At 38.9% G+C, this 15608-nt stretch overlaps 1 protein-coding gene across 2 annotated transcripts in view; it reads left to right on the forward strand.

The window, feature by feature from the left end:
• Ubc6 (ubiquitin conjugating enzyme 6) overlaps nucleotides 1–15608 on the forward strand; it is a 100332-nt gene that overhangs the window by 58266 nt on the left and 26458 nt on the right. For both annotated transcript variants that reach the window (XM_067143083.2, XM_067143084.2), the window contains exon 3: nucleotides 77–281. In XM_067143083.2, the coding sequence (XP_066999184.1) occupies nucleotides 77–281 (205 nt within the window). The remainder of the gene's footprint in view (nucleotides 1–76; nucleotides 282–15608) is intronic.

Consider the following 15608-nt stretch of genomic DNA (forward strand, 5'->3'; position numbering starts at 1 on the left):
GTGTGTTGAGAGAGGCTCTCAGTATTTTATGCATGCAAATTTTCATACTCAATGACAAATATGTATTTTTTTTCAGTCCACATGATACGCCTTTTGAAGATGGCACCTTTAAGTTAACTATAGAATTCACGGAAGAATATCCTAATAAACCTCCTACTGTGAGATTTGTGTCAAAAATGTTTCATCCGAATGTATATGCAGATGGTGGAATATGCTTAGATATCCTCCAGAATAGATGGAGTCCTACATACGATGTGTCTGCTATATTAACTTCAATTCAGGTAAGCCATTTTGAGTACTAGTTCTATCAATATAGGTGAATAAATCCCAAGGAAAATGGGGTTGTTGCACAGTATCTGTAGAAACTCATTATTGTTTGAAGGTTACTTATGGAATTTTTCTGTGCTGTAATTATATATACAGAATGCTGGTTAAAGAGTTTTCTTTCTGTTTTTCAATCAGTATGTTATTATTATTATTATTATTATTATTATTATTATTATTATTATTATTATTATTATTTCTATTACTAAGTTATATCTACGTAGCTTCATCAAGCTTCTGGCCATAATATAACTTTCAAACTTGTTCTTTTCTGTACTGCAGTTTGAAAATGGATTTTAAGTAGGTATTTGAATTTTTCTGTGCTACCATCTTGTTATTTTCAGAACTTCAGAGTTCTCTTTATTATTTTTTGGCTCTGTAGTGGATTGTCGGGGAATTGTAAGAGAAATGTTGGTTTTATGTCTCACTTTTTGTATGGTTTGTATGGTATGTGCTGGAAATGTAATCCAGCATTAGTTCCTTTGGCCTGTGATTTACCGAAATGAGGCTGTCATATTTGAGCACCTTTGAATACCACCAAACTGAGTTGGGATAGAATCTGCCATCCTGGGCTCAGAAAGCCTGCAGTCTACCACATGAGCCACTCAGCCTCCCTAGGATAATAATACATTACTGAAAATTATCTTGAGACCGTTAGTTTGAAGTGTTTGTAAGGAAGCATGATTCATTTTTTTTTTTTTTTTTTTTAAATCTGTTATGTACATATGCATTTGAGCATGTTTTCTGAACCAATTTAATAAAACAGCTGAAATGACAAGGAATGGCTTGATTTAACACCTTCACTACCAGCTAATCCGTTGAAAGCCCCAGTCTTGGCATTTTAAAATGGACACTTAAAGATGCTATCAGTTTTTTAAACAAAACCTAACAAAATAAAAATCTGGAATTTTCAACATGCTTTCAAGACAAATTAAATTATAGTAGAATGCATTCCAGAATGCAGTGGAATTCCAGATTTTCTGTGCAACCACCTTCATTCACAAATTGTTTTTTTTTCACATGCACTACACTTTCTTGTGGGATTCTTTTCATGAAGTGGTGTTGGAAAATGTTGCAACTTACAGTCTCAGATAACAAACGTCTTTATTCCAAATCTATGTCTCTTTGACGGGATAAACTGAATGAATGAAAGCCTACTTTTGAATGCCAAACTTTCATCAAAGCAAATGTTTTAGAACTCCAAGAGCATGTGCCGTCCTCTACTTCAAGACATTTTTACAAACCCTGGACACAGGTGCTTTGCGGGACTGCCAACTTAGGTTGCACACTGAGCTCATTGCATTTTTTGAGATATTTAACCACAATTAGTGTTAAGGCTAGTACACACCTAGCGACAAAGTTGCGGGACATTGTATGGGGACAGTTGCAAGACACTGTCCCTACACTGTTGCGATACAATGTCCCGCGTCTACATCTATAGAGCCAGTTGCACCACAGGAAATGGCGCGAAATTTTGCAAGAAATTGCTTTATGTGATTTTAATGTTGTGAATCTTTTTCTCCATCTTGTGAATGGACATAGTGAACTTTTTAGCCAGAGACTCCATTGCTTCTCTCCTTTTGTCTCTGTATACTCGGTAGACATAACATCCCAAAGACAAGGGATGCTGTGTAAATCCTCAATGATTTTTAGAGTAGTTTCCATCGCAAAACAACAGAACAAGAAACACAACACCAACACGTGGCGGCTATCTGCACACTGGCATCGGCGTGTCCCGGGACTTTGTCTCGCGACACATTCAGGCTACATCATGTTGCACAACATTTGTATCCTGTATCCCATTTCGAATGGGAGACCTGCGACATGCAACTTTTGTATCGTGACAGTCCCAAACACGGAAATTATGTCGCAGGGCATTCCCTGGGACTTGTTGCGATACACGTGTTCCGCAACTGTAGTTTGGTGTGTACTAGCTTTTAAAATGCAATCTGCATTTTGACTGATGGCCCATTATGTTCCTGCTTGCTGCCGCTTAAGTTTGAAAACCAAAGGTATCCATTTTCTTTTCAAAAATGTAGCTGAAGTTGCAGGTGAGGTATCTTGGGTGCAGCAAGGACATGACTCACTACCACACGAGATATCTTGGGCGTAACAGTGTAAAGGTTAAGAAAAGGAATGTGTTTGCTTCAAACATTGATATATGAATTAGAAATATGTTTAAAGACTTTTGTCTGGAACGTGGCATTGTATGGAACTGAAACATGGACAATAACTAGTTCTGAAAGAAAAAGAATGGGAGCGTTTGAAATGTGGTGTGTGACATTTGTGTATCTTCATTTTACCATGGACTTTGACCATTTCCTTACGACAGAACATTTAACATGTTTGCGGATTTCAATCTTGAACAACTGCTACACGGCCCGCACACAACTGATCACCCTCTTCTACCTTTCTCTCGTCTCTTGTGTAATTATCTGACGTAACGGCAATCTGCTAATCATGATGGTATCATTGTTCTCGAATTCTCGGACTGCATATTTAAGCAGCCAGCCTGTCTTATCACCAGTTCCTGCTGGTTTTGGACACTCCACTAAATCCTGAGTGAGCTGGTTCTCCTCCTGAGTTTCATCTGTCTGCATTGAATTGAAAGAGAGAGAGAGAGAGAGAGAGGTTTTTTAAATATTCTGGCCTTTACTAGTCATCTTCCATACTCTAAACCTCAAGGGGTTTGGTCAGCCAGAGTAAACATTTAAAATTATAATGGTTGGAGAGATCCACCAAATCAATACAGCCTTACAGTCACTCTTAGTAGTGCCGGGCTGAGTGGCTCAGACAGTTAAGGCGCTGGCCTTCTAACCCCAACTTGGCAGGTCTGATTCTGGCTCAGTCCGGTGGTATTTGAAGGTGCTCAAATACGACAGCCTCGTGTCTGTAGATTTACTGGCACGTAAAAGAATTCCTGCGGGGCTAAATTCTGGCACCTCGGTGTCTCCAAAGACCGCAAAAGTAGTTGGAGGGACGTAAAGCAAATAACGTTATTTTTATCATCAATTATTTTCACAAGAACCACAGTATATGTTTTGGTTCATAAGAGCTCTTTGTGTTTTCAGCTTCTGTTCTAAAATCCCTGTCATATTGTTCTCCATGGAATTAACTTAACTTGAACTCCACTGCACCTTACTCAGTTATACTAGTTATTGTGTGGTTGATCCACTGCTAGTCATTTTTCCTAATAAATTGATTTTCTATAATAACATAACTAAGTCTCTTAGACTTAATTTTGAGCAAATTGTGGTTTAAGGTGTTGCAGAAGATTGCTGAAGGTGAAATGGATGGTTCAAATCCAAATTGGAGAGGTACTGAATCTAATTGGTGAGAGGAGGATGATTTGGTGAAATTTGACTGGAAGAAGTGATATAATAATAGGACACATCTTAAGACACCCAGAACTTGTTGATATGGTTTTTAAGGGAAGTGTTGGTGGTAAGAATGGTAGGGGTAGACCAAGGCATGAATATGACAAACGGGTTAGAGTAGATGTAGGATGTAATGGTTATGTAGAAATGAAAAAGGTCAGCACAGGGTTGAATGGCATGGAGGTCTGAATCAAAGCAGTATATGGCGTGATGACCCAAACGCAACACACAGCAGATGTAGGGAAAAAATGAGAGACTGGATCAATAGTAACAGTAGTAACAACAACACAGCTGATGCATTCGTTTCTCACCGAAGAGAAATAAATGTTTATACTCATTTCCACTGTTCAGTTTTCCTTTGAATCCCACCCTTTCTCATGGGTATTCTTCTTGAGACTTCCTATCTGGCAAAACCTGGAGTGATAATAGGGAACATGCATGATCCGCGGTTTTAATTAAAAATATGCTAATCTGATTCAAAATTTCATGCAGAATTCAAAAATGTGATCAGAATGTACAAATAATAACTCCAAACATGATAAAAATCTACAAAAATGTCACGTCACGCAAGTACGCAATCTCATTGGTCTGACGTCATCGTACAGGTTGACTGAATTAGCAGACGAAATAACACATAGTGTGCTGTGAGAAGCAGGATACACTTCGCGTATTTCTACTTTACGTTAGTGTCTAGTATGGTTAAATTCGAGGTCTATACATTGGATAATAATCTGAGTGGTATATTTTAGACTTAAAATGAATCCTGCGCAGACAGTGAGGCAGAAAACTTGTAAATGGTGTAGAGTTCCGATGTGCAATAGCACATCGCATACCATACCAAACAAATTGTTTATACATGTTCCAAAGACGCTAAAACTAGGGAGAAATGGATTTTGGCGAGCCGGAGAAATGCTGGTGATATATCGGAAAAGTCTACAGTTTATTTTTTGAAGATTTTAACGTATGATGAATTTGTTTGAATTTTCAAATCACTTTTCCATGTCAGCTGTTCTAGTGGTAAAACTTTAAATTTTAATGTATGATCCTTTATTTAAATGCTTCAATTACATCTTGGAATATGAAAGTAATAAACAGTACATTAAATAATGCTGATTATTAAAGTATTCTCCAAACCTAACCTATGTTTTGGGTGATCCATGTGAAGATAATAAATCAAAGGGGTTATGAACCATTTTGACAGCTCTAATTCTACCAATATATCTTGGCATGGGACAGTTATGTATGTCTTTATTGAAGAGCTTAATTGGTAAAGAAATTTAGGCCATATCTAAATACTCTATAATGTAACAAAGAATAGGCGTGTACATCATGAAAGGAAACAACGTGAATTTAACAAATGTATAACTCTACACAAAACCAATGCTTGTCTGTTGGGGTCTTATAAGTTAACAATGCTCAATTATAATAATTATCATAATATTAATGAAATAAATAACATAATTGCACACAGGTGAAAATAGTGATGTAGGTGTTTAAAATATTATCCAACTTAGCCTAAGTTTCAGGTTATACAAGCCAAGTCAATAAACCGAAGGGTAAAAATACCGCGCGAGTTGGCCGTGCGGTTAGGAGCGCGCAGCTGTGAGCTCGCATCCGGGAGATAGAAGGTTTTGAACCCCACTGCCGGCAGCCCTGAAGATGGTTTTCCGTGGTTTCCCATTTTCACACCAGGCAAATGCTGAGGCTGTACCTAAGGCCACGGCCGCTTTGTTCCCATTCCTAGGCCTTTAAAAAAGTCACAGCACCCAGAGACATTCCTGTATTGAGCGACTAAAATGTCACCAGGACACTTTTCTTTCCTGATATGCTCAGCTTGTTAAAAGCCAAATGTAATTAATGTTATTGGCTTCACGCCCCGCTAACTACTTCTACGATTTTCGGAGACGCCGATGTGCATGAATTTAATCCTGCAGGAGTTCTTTTACGTGCCAGTAAATCTACCGACACGAGGCTGACGTATTTGAGCACCTTCAACTACCACCGGACTGAACCAGGATCGAACCTGCCAAGTTGGGGTCAGAAGGCCAGCACCTCAACCGTCTGAACCACTCAGCCCAACTTGTGAAAACTAGATGAGTCATATTTATCTTTATCATGTTTAACTTTTTCCCTCCACAAAGATATTTAATTATCTTTCATGGGCCCCGGAAATGGGTAGGCCAGTTGCCCCAACACCACAGAAGCGGACTAGTACTATAATGCTACCTATATGTTTATGTTAGTGCTGAAATCCGATTTCTTACTTTACTAATGCTGAAAGCCCGAAAATGTAATGTTATTCTTTAATAGGGGAATCAGTCTAGAAGGAAATGTTGAAAGTGATGTGAAATCTATCCAGGTTCGTTGTTATCCTAATACTATGGTTTACAGTACATTGCACGTATATAAAGAACGCCACTTACAAACTTGCTTGTTATCCGCTAATTTCTGCGGCCACAAAAGTCACATTTTTCAAGAATGATGACATCTACACATGGTAGATTGTCTGACTGTGCTGTTTTGAACCTTTCTTCTGTCATTTCGAAGTTATTCGCGATCATGAATAATAAACAATCGGCTTTTAGCAACGGCTGATGCACAACGGCTGGCAGAGCTCCATGCGGTACTGGATCGTGACGTCACAGCGCGCCGCTTACGTCAGAGGCCGTTTCACTCGCCTTGCGGAAAGGCACTATTAAATATTTTTTTAATGGTAGAAAACAAGGCAACATACCACAATGTAATACGTTTACGTACTATTTCATTGGTGTACTTTTCAAAAAAAATATTTTTGAAAATGATGCATGTTCCCAATTACTGTCAGGGGTAGTTGTGGAGTACTTCATTTTTTTTTAAACTACTTCAGATATGTTTCAAAAATTTGCAACAAGAAAGATACACTATACTTACTTTAAAATGATACAGTGAGATTACCAAATTACACACTGGTAAGATACATCAAAAACGTCTAACACAGCGCGAGGTAATGCCACATTGCTTGCACTGAAAAGTAGGGTTAATCGCTCTGCCTGATGGGGCTCTTCTTTTCCTGGTCATGCATAGAACACAGGATTTCACATAAAATCCTCCAATTTCTCTTCATCTTTGGGGCTGTCAGTTGAAAGTATTTAGACAGCAAATCATACTGCTCTTCAGACATATAATTATACTCTATATTTCACTGTGTAACCCTGGAAGAAAAATAATCTCTCTTTCCAGGCAGCTGATATATCCCCATATAAATTAGAATACCTATAAATGCCCTCATTTCTTCAGGCATAGTGTCTTCCCAATCTTTGCACCTTTTGAACCACTTGTCTCTTCTAGGCCACCTTTAATTTTGTCTCAGCTAGTTTTGCAAAATATATCACCAGTGGTGTCCTTGAACTATATAGATTCACTGGCACCGGTTGGACCATTCTGTACTGGCCCATAGTCCAAAACAGAATTATCTGCAGGATTAAAACTGATATTATTTGTCAAAGTAGGTCTAACGTTTTGACAGGCATAGTACCTGAATGAGCATCTCTTGTTCCTTCTAATGTATTTTGAGCTCCTTCAAGTTCTCTGTGCCAACTGCTTGCACATCACTTCCATTATCCTCAGTAAAAATTTCAAACTCGTTATCATTGCTTTCATCAATGTATTGATGTAATTAGTAACAAATATCCTCTTCTTTCAACATGCTATATGCAGCCAAGTTGCTGCAATGTGTTTACATTCCATCACCTGTCAGTTTTCTCTAAGAAAACTTAAAACTATGAAGTATTTTAGAATTCTATGCAGGTCAGTTATGTCCAGGAAGTGTAGCAAATTCACTGATGAAGAGAATTTACACATTTAACCCATAGATGACAGAGGAAGACTGTTCAAAACTCACCTCAGCATTCTTCTGTAACACCTCAAGAATGCTCTGCTATGGAAACTGCGGGAGACAATGTGAGAGTCAGTACACTTTTGTACACAACTCGTGGGAAAGAGTTAAACAATATACCCTTGATTTCTTCACAGGCAGTGACCTATCAGTAACGTAATGACTTTTTGTACACTGTGCATGGAATAAACACTGTTACCGGGCGAGTTGGCCATGCGGTTAGAGGCACGCGGCTGTGAGCTTGCATCCAGGAGATAGTTTTCCGTGGTTTCCCATTTTCACCAGGCAAATTAAGGCCATGGCTGCTTCCTTCCAACTCCTAGGCCTTTCCTATACCTTCGTCGCCATAAGACCTGTCTGTGGCGGTGCGACGTAAAGCCAATAGCAGAAAAAAAAAGTAAACACTGTTACTCGCCGCTTCACAAAGCACTGGCTAGCTACAATGCTACGAAAAAGGAGATGATTTTCAAGAGCTAGGAGATTGTGAATGTTGTTTAGGCTTCAGACTAAACAGAGTATCTTCAGTCCCCTTCCACCGACAACAACAACAACAAAAACCCTACCGGCTACAGTCACTTAGTTCGGGAGAAAAGATAGAAAACCCGAGTGGGGTCATCTAAACGACTTACCGTGCTAAGTCATCTTGTCACATCAGGTCCACAAGTGTGTCCTTGAAGTCTGAAATGGTTGAAAAAGTAAATTTTGATTGTAATGGTGGACATTCAGGAGAACATAGTTTTCATTGAAAGTTCCATCTTAGTAAAACATTGGCAGTAGTGTGGGGAAACAAAAAATGTTAAATGTCTTGGTCTGAAAGATGAATCCTTGCTGTTCGGAGATAGACACAGTCACTATTCTTGAAGAGGCTAGGCTAGTTTAAGATCATTTAGCCTAACATGCATCTTTACTGGTTGTGGTGGTGATTATTATTTTAACAGTGAGTACATGTGGGCAACCATCCTTTCTTAGTACTAACCAGAAATGAAATGTACGAGGTCTGATCCTTCAAAGAACGACGTTACCAGCAAAAGAAAGAGAAGGGTCATGAAGGGCATGAAAGTGAAAGACACCCTAGGCCGTGTAAAAATTAATACCATTGGGATTGGAAGAGAATGAGGGTTGAGCAAGGAAGGTTAGCTAGGAAATTCGAAATTGAGGAGCTTGACACAAGTAAGTGGAAACAATGCCAGGCTCAGCTAGGGGCCCATGGTCATGCTCTGAAGCTGAGAGACCCTGGGGTTACAAACTTAGCGCATAGATGGCAGAGGAAGACTGTTTGAAACTCTAGTACGCTCTGCTATGCAAACTGCGGGTGACAATATGCAAGTCCAGTACACTTCAGTACTCAACTTGTGGGAAAGAGTTAACAACATATCATTGATTTCTTCCACAAGCAATGACCTATCAGGGAATATCCTGGACGTATTCTTTATTTCCACCCACAGGGGTTGAGCAGTGCAAAATTAGAATATTCTACTCACGAGCCTCATTTTATTTAGCATAAACCTTTGTGCAAGTGAGCAGGAAAAGTTTGAAAAGTAATCTCCCTTGTTAAAAGGATTCTTATCACACTGTGGTATCAAGGATTAGATTCTACATGCAAAGAAATACATTGCAATATTAAAATCAGGGCTGTGTACCAGATGCTACAATGTTCCCCAGCTGAACTTGTTATGACTCCTAAAATGAGCAGTCTGCCTGCATGTTTTTAATTGATCTTCACATATCGGAAGTTAAGAATAGTGGTTCTGTTGCCACCATTTCAGTAATACACTAGCACAGTGTACTAAATAAAGGCACGTGTACGCAGAAATGCCTGTTGCTGCGTTGTAACACTGCAGTAGTATCACATACATTAAGTGTCAGACATATATCATTATAAAGCTATTTGGCATTCCCCTAACTCCCTTAGTCCAATTAGATTAGGAAGGACATACAGATTTATTCCTTCTTCAGTTTGACAGTGTGGGCCTCCTGATCTTTGAACCAAGAAAATTCAGGTTTTGAATCCTATTTGTGTCCTCCATCTTTAACATGTATTTAGGTTTGTAAATCATATTTGTTAACTGTAAGACCAGAATTTTGTATTGGAGTTCCTAGTTTTCCAGTAGCATGTTATATTTCTAAACATGGTGGCAAAACATACTGCTGATACATGGAAGGATGAAATGTTCTTAATGAACTGTCAGAAGTCAACAAATTATCTGGTTATATGATGAGTAGGGCCCGGATTTTTAAAAAGTGCATATGCAAATGCATATTTTGAATGTTTGTGCATATACAGATATATTTTTCTCATATGGGTGATCGATTATCTAATATTTCTGAATGAAATGAAAAATCTAATCAACTCTTTAAGTTGCACATCCTTTGGTAACAAGATAAGTCTTCCCTGATCAAGGAAAGTGCTTTCCTTGTCGGAATACAAGCAGGTAGACAGATAATGACTCTTTTCACACCAGCTATTTCCTTCTTTCTGACGTTCCTTTCTGCTTGCAGTAGCCTCATTAGGTTTGCCTAAACAAGTGCGTTCATCTGTTAACTTGCTGTTCATCTATTGCAGTCTATTACAGTGTTTTACCAGAAAAACTGTAAAAATGCCTAAAGATACAAACTCAAGGTCTTTTTTAATTAAACAGTAGGCATCAGGCAACAGTGACTATACAAGTGACAGTGACGTAGTGTATTGTCAAGTGTGCGACAAGAGCATAAAATGCGCTTTACAAAATTCATATTGTACAGCATTCGGAAACAACTTCACATCTCAGATCAAAAGAACAGAGTAAGAATACACAACAGCTACATTTAACCGATGTGAAAACACGGTCTAAAGTTGATACATTTTCAGCTGATATTTGTAAAGTTTTTGTATGCACCAAAATTCCACTGCATAAATTGAATAATCCACATCTACGCTCGTTTCTTGAAAAGAATTGTGCTAGTCAAAGGATACCAGATGAATCTACACTTACAAGGAACTATTTACTTTCACTGCACGCTTCTGTCGTGGATTTGAGACGGTGTCTGGATATCAGTAAATGAAACAACCCATTCGTGTGGTCGATACAATGCGAACTTCATAGCGAGTAAAATATTTCCAGAAGAACCCAGCAAACCTCACTTACTTTCTTGCAAAGTGCTAGGGGGGGAAAAACCAAGAACCGTGCTACAGTTACAAGATTTGTTAACAATTTCCTGCGACTTCTGTGACCTAGTGAATTGGAGAGCGATTGTTACAAAGTGTGCTTCGTGTATGTTGAAAGCTGATCAATCTCTACGAGTACTTTTTTTTTTTTTTTTTTTTTTTTCCATATGTCATCCATACCTGTATCACATGTTTGGCCCATGGATTGAATCGTGTAGCACAAAAGATACGTATCCTCCTTCCATCTGTCGACAAAGTAATTTCAAGTGGGGAAAAAAACTGTTCCTGAGAACTTTAGTCACGTGAAAGATGTAGTTAATAATGTTATTTATGTTATGTCTCACTAATTACTTTTACGGTTTTCGGAGACGCCGAGGTGCCGGAATTTTTCCCACAGCACTTTTACATGCCAGTAAATCTACTGACATGAGACTGACTTATTTGATCTCCTTCAAATACCACCGGACTGAGCCAGGATCGAATTTGCCAAATTGGGGTCAGAAGGCCAGCGCCTCAAGTGTCTGAGCCACTCAGCCCAGCAAAAGATGTGGTTAAATGTATTGATGATATTCATTCTATGTGTGTTCATGAAGCAAAGTGCACATTTGAATCTGAAACTGTATATAAAGATATAATAATCTATCAGTTTCATGTCCGTATTAATATTTGTATTCACAGTCACAAAGAATGGGTACCGTCCACCTAATCAATACTTTATTGTGTCTTATTACTATGCAGTACCGGTTTCGACCTTCACAGGGGTCATCCCCAGCTGGTCATGAGATCAAAAGTTAACATATAAAAGCATTACTAAATCTAATGAAGAAAGTCACATGATATGAGTGATAATACTGATAATATTAAAATATACAATAATATTATGTGTCCTCTGGTTTAAAAAACAAGCGTCGATATTTTATGACGTGCATATGTTACTTAAAATTCTGGTGTACTGTTCGTGAGTAACAGATAATTTGTTAAAATACAATTTTAGCACTTAAAATGTTCGTAGCATTCTTGAGGTACACTTCGGAGTTTAATTCATGTTGGTATTTCGTCGCATACGTTCATGGATATGTTTGTACCAAGCATTCTAGAATATTCCAAGAAATGGATGTGATAAAAGCTAGTAATACACAGTACATTAAAATACGATGTTCTATAACATAAAATGTTCACAGTATTCTTGCAGTACACTTTGGAGTTATATTAATGTTGGTAAAGCATTGTGTACATTAACAGATATGTTTGTACCAAGCATTCTAGAATGTTCAGTGATGTGAATTGTTTATCTTGTGCGTTCATACAGTTGAGAATGTTGGATGATTTACATTGAAATATTGTGGTGTGTTATTAGTTTCCTTGGTACTAATCTCATTATAAGATATTGAATAGGTGCAGATGCTCCCTCCTTGTAGTTGTGTTGTTGGACATGTTAGTAATATAGTACTGTTGACTGGTCGATGTGTACTGTTAGGGAGCACGTTGTGCAGGTCGTGAAGTTCGAAACCGATACTGCATAGTAATAAGACACAATAAAGTATTGATTAGGTGGACGGTACCCATTCTTTGTGATTGTGTATAAAGATATCAGTTTCATCCATGTGCAGTATTCGTCACTTTCGAAGGTGTGTAAGGGACTAGAAACTCGCGATTCACCCCTATCTTTAAACGATATATTGGAAATAGGACCGAACCTCCTTCCTGAAACACTTTCTGTATTACTCAGGTTCAGATTGTTCCCATATGCCTTAATAGGGAATGTAAAGCAAGCATTTCTACAACTATCTTTGCATCCTGCCGACAGAGAATTGACCAGATTCTTTTAGTATCGCGTGATATCAGACGCTAATGGCCGACCTCAGACTACAAATGACGTTATCACTTATCATTTCACCAGACTACCTTTTGGACTTTGTTGTAGCCCCTTTCTTCTGTCTGCCACACTGAGAATTAGCAACAATACACACTTATTTATTTCCTTCAGCTGCTGTACTGGTGGACAAGTGCACTTACATGGATGACTTTATTACTTCTACGACAGACGAAACTGCTCTCTGCACAATACACAGAGATCTTACTGCCCTCGTGAACATATACAAGCTTCTTATGTCGAAATGGGCTAGTAACTCTGAATCACTACAAGCCTCATGGAAGGCTGTGAATATAACACCACATTTAAGAACAAAATTTCTCACATTGCTGGTGATATTTTGATTGGCTTTTAAAAAAAAAACCAAACGCCTAGTAATTCAGGTTATTTCGAAATCTACGTCCCACTCGGATTATTCTCACAAGTCTTAATAATTGGCAAATTACTATTCCAAGGTACAGAGGTATTGGATGGCTAGAAACACTTCCCTTTGACATTGGTGCAAAATGGTCGTTATGGTGCTCCAATCTCCACCATCTTTCAGATACTTCTCTTCCACAATGGATAGGAGCTGTAAATTCACGATTTTTCTGTAATGCATCAGAACGAGCATAAGGAGCTGCTATGTACCTGCGTACGGAATTAAACAATGACATGACAGTGCGACTCGTATGCAGCAAAGCTAGATTAGCACTGGTAAAGAAGATCACTTTACCTCGTTTGGAACTACTTGCAGCGTTAGTGGGCACGGGACTTTTACAGCATTTCTGATAATGCCACGAATTATAATATTACAAAGGCAACAATGTCGACTGACTCCACTGTTACACTTGGTTGGATCTGCAGTGAACCTCATCGTTGGAAAACATTAGTCTTTAATCGCATTACGGAGATCATCTCATACACTTCACCATCACAGTAGATGCACTGCCCAGGACTCAATAATCCGGCAGATCATTTATCAAGAGGAATTCAAGCCCAAGACCTAAGTTTGACTGAAACGTGGTGGTATGGTCCTACCTGGCTTCGAGCTTCACCACAGCACTGGCCTCAACATTTCATATCTGAGGACAATACACTCCCAGAATTTAGGGCAACTAATCATCAAACACTTGCCATTACCATTCAGAATCCCCTTCTTGATATTACCAAGTACAGTTCCTACGTCAAATTACTCCGAATAATAGGATGGATTTTTTGTTTTGTGAATAACATATGTAACAGAGAAATACGTTATGACGAACTAACTGCTTCTGAATTGGAAACCAGTCAACATTACCAAATTCTTCGGCCCAACAAGAAAGCCTTCCTGGGGAGTATAAAGCTTTACGGGAACATTTATACCACTGCCGAAGAAATCTAAAATTAAACATTTCCAACCATTTCTGCAAGACAATATGATGCCTCTAGGAGGTTGACTTCAGTTCACTGAAACATAATTTAATGAGAGATATCCATTCCTTCTTGATGGCAATCATCACTTCTCTCGCTTATTGATCCGACAAATTCATATTAAACTTCATCACCTGGGACTGTGAGTAGTACTTTCGGAACTTGTCACAATTCTGGATCGTTCGAGCTTGACGGGCCATTAAGAAAGTTCTTTGAATGTGTTTACCATGCAAGCTCATGAATAACCCTCATGGACAAGCTCTTGAAGCTCCATTACCAGCAGACCGCGTTCAGTACGCAACTCCATTTGAAGTCACGGGTTTGAATTTCGGTGGCTCGCTGTTTGCAGAGCAAGGCAACGCTGTACAAAAGGTGTATGTCTTATCACTCACTTGTGCCACTACTTGAGCTGTTCACCTGGAACTTACTTCCGACATGACTGTAACTGCTATCCTTCAACAAAACAAAACTAGCCAATACTTTGCAACCAATGGAATTAACTGGAAATTCATTGCTTCACATGCTGCTTGGTGGGGAGGATGGTGAGAGCGTAAGATTGGCATAGTTAAGCGGTGTATTAGGAAGGTCTTAGGACGCAGACAAGTGGACTATGAAACACTTAAAACAATTCTGGCCAGTGTGGAGGCTGCAATAAATTTACATCCATCACTCCAGGATGAAGGCCCTACCACTTTATCTCCTGCTCACTTCCTGAACCTCGGAAGATGATTGACTTATATCTCTACTGGACCTGAACCACTTCTGCACAAAGACTTGAAAGACAATTCAGACTTCAGCAACAGGCAACAGATGATCTTATGAAAAGATGAACCAAAGAATATCTCTTGGAACTGAGAAACTACCATCATGCCCGGCAGACACATGGAAGAGCAGTTCCCTTACAAGTGGGAGATGTAGTTCTACAAAACGACTCACACCGCCGCCATATGTGGGAGAAAGCACTCATCCAAGGGTTATGACAAGGACGAGACGGTCACATCAGGACGCTGATACTGCGCACGACTGACGGACATCAGATTCCACGTCCAGTGCAACTGGTCATCCCACTGGAGGTCAACCAGGGTGGGGAGGATGTGGGAGTTCGAAACTGATCCATTTTTGCATTCTCTCTGACTGTGCTTTATGCTTTCTGAACACCTAGGACCATTATTAGGATACGTTGTTATATCAACTGGAACATATAGATTTATTGAAATACCAAAATGGTAATACATAGTTGACTGGAAGTGATCCCCTTTTCATTTTATCTATTCACTACAACCACTAAGCCATTATTATTATTTACATTGTATGGCCTTCATTGGACCACTCTAGCCAATTTTATACAAAGAATTTTTCAGTTTCCTGTCAGCCTAGTACTTCTTCATTCTCTCGGATCTCATCTTTCTTTCTTCATCGGAAATCACCCTTCCTGTTGTATGTTGATTCTGGTTTGCAGTCTGGTTTGATTCTCTGTGAGTTTCCTGATTTTGTCTGTTTTGTCATATGCTGTATATATTATTATAAGGCCATATTAGTCATCATTCAGACTACCACCTTTGTACCTTCTGAAAGGCTGTTGCCCCACTTTCAGTGTTATAGATGCAGAAACGCCTCATCCTT

This window comes from Anabrus simplex, chromosome 3, assembly GCF_040414725.1.
Source record: "Anabrus simplex isolate iqAnaSimp1 chromosome 3, ASM4041472v1, whole genome shotgun sequence".
In the NCBI taxonomy this organism is placed as follows: Eukaryota; Metazoa; Arthropoda; class Insecta; order Orthoptera; family Tettigoniidae; genus Anabrus; species Anabrus simplex.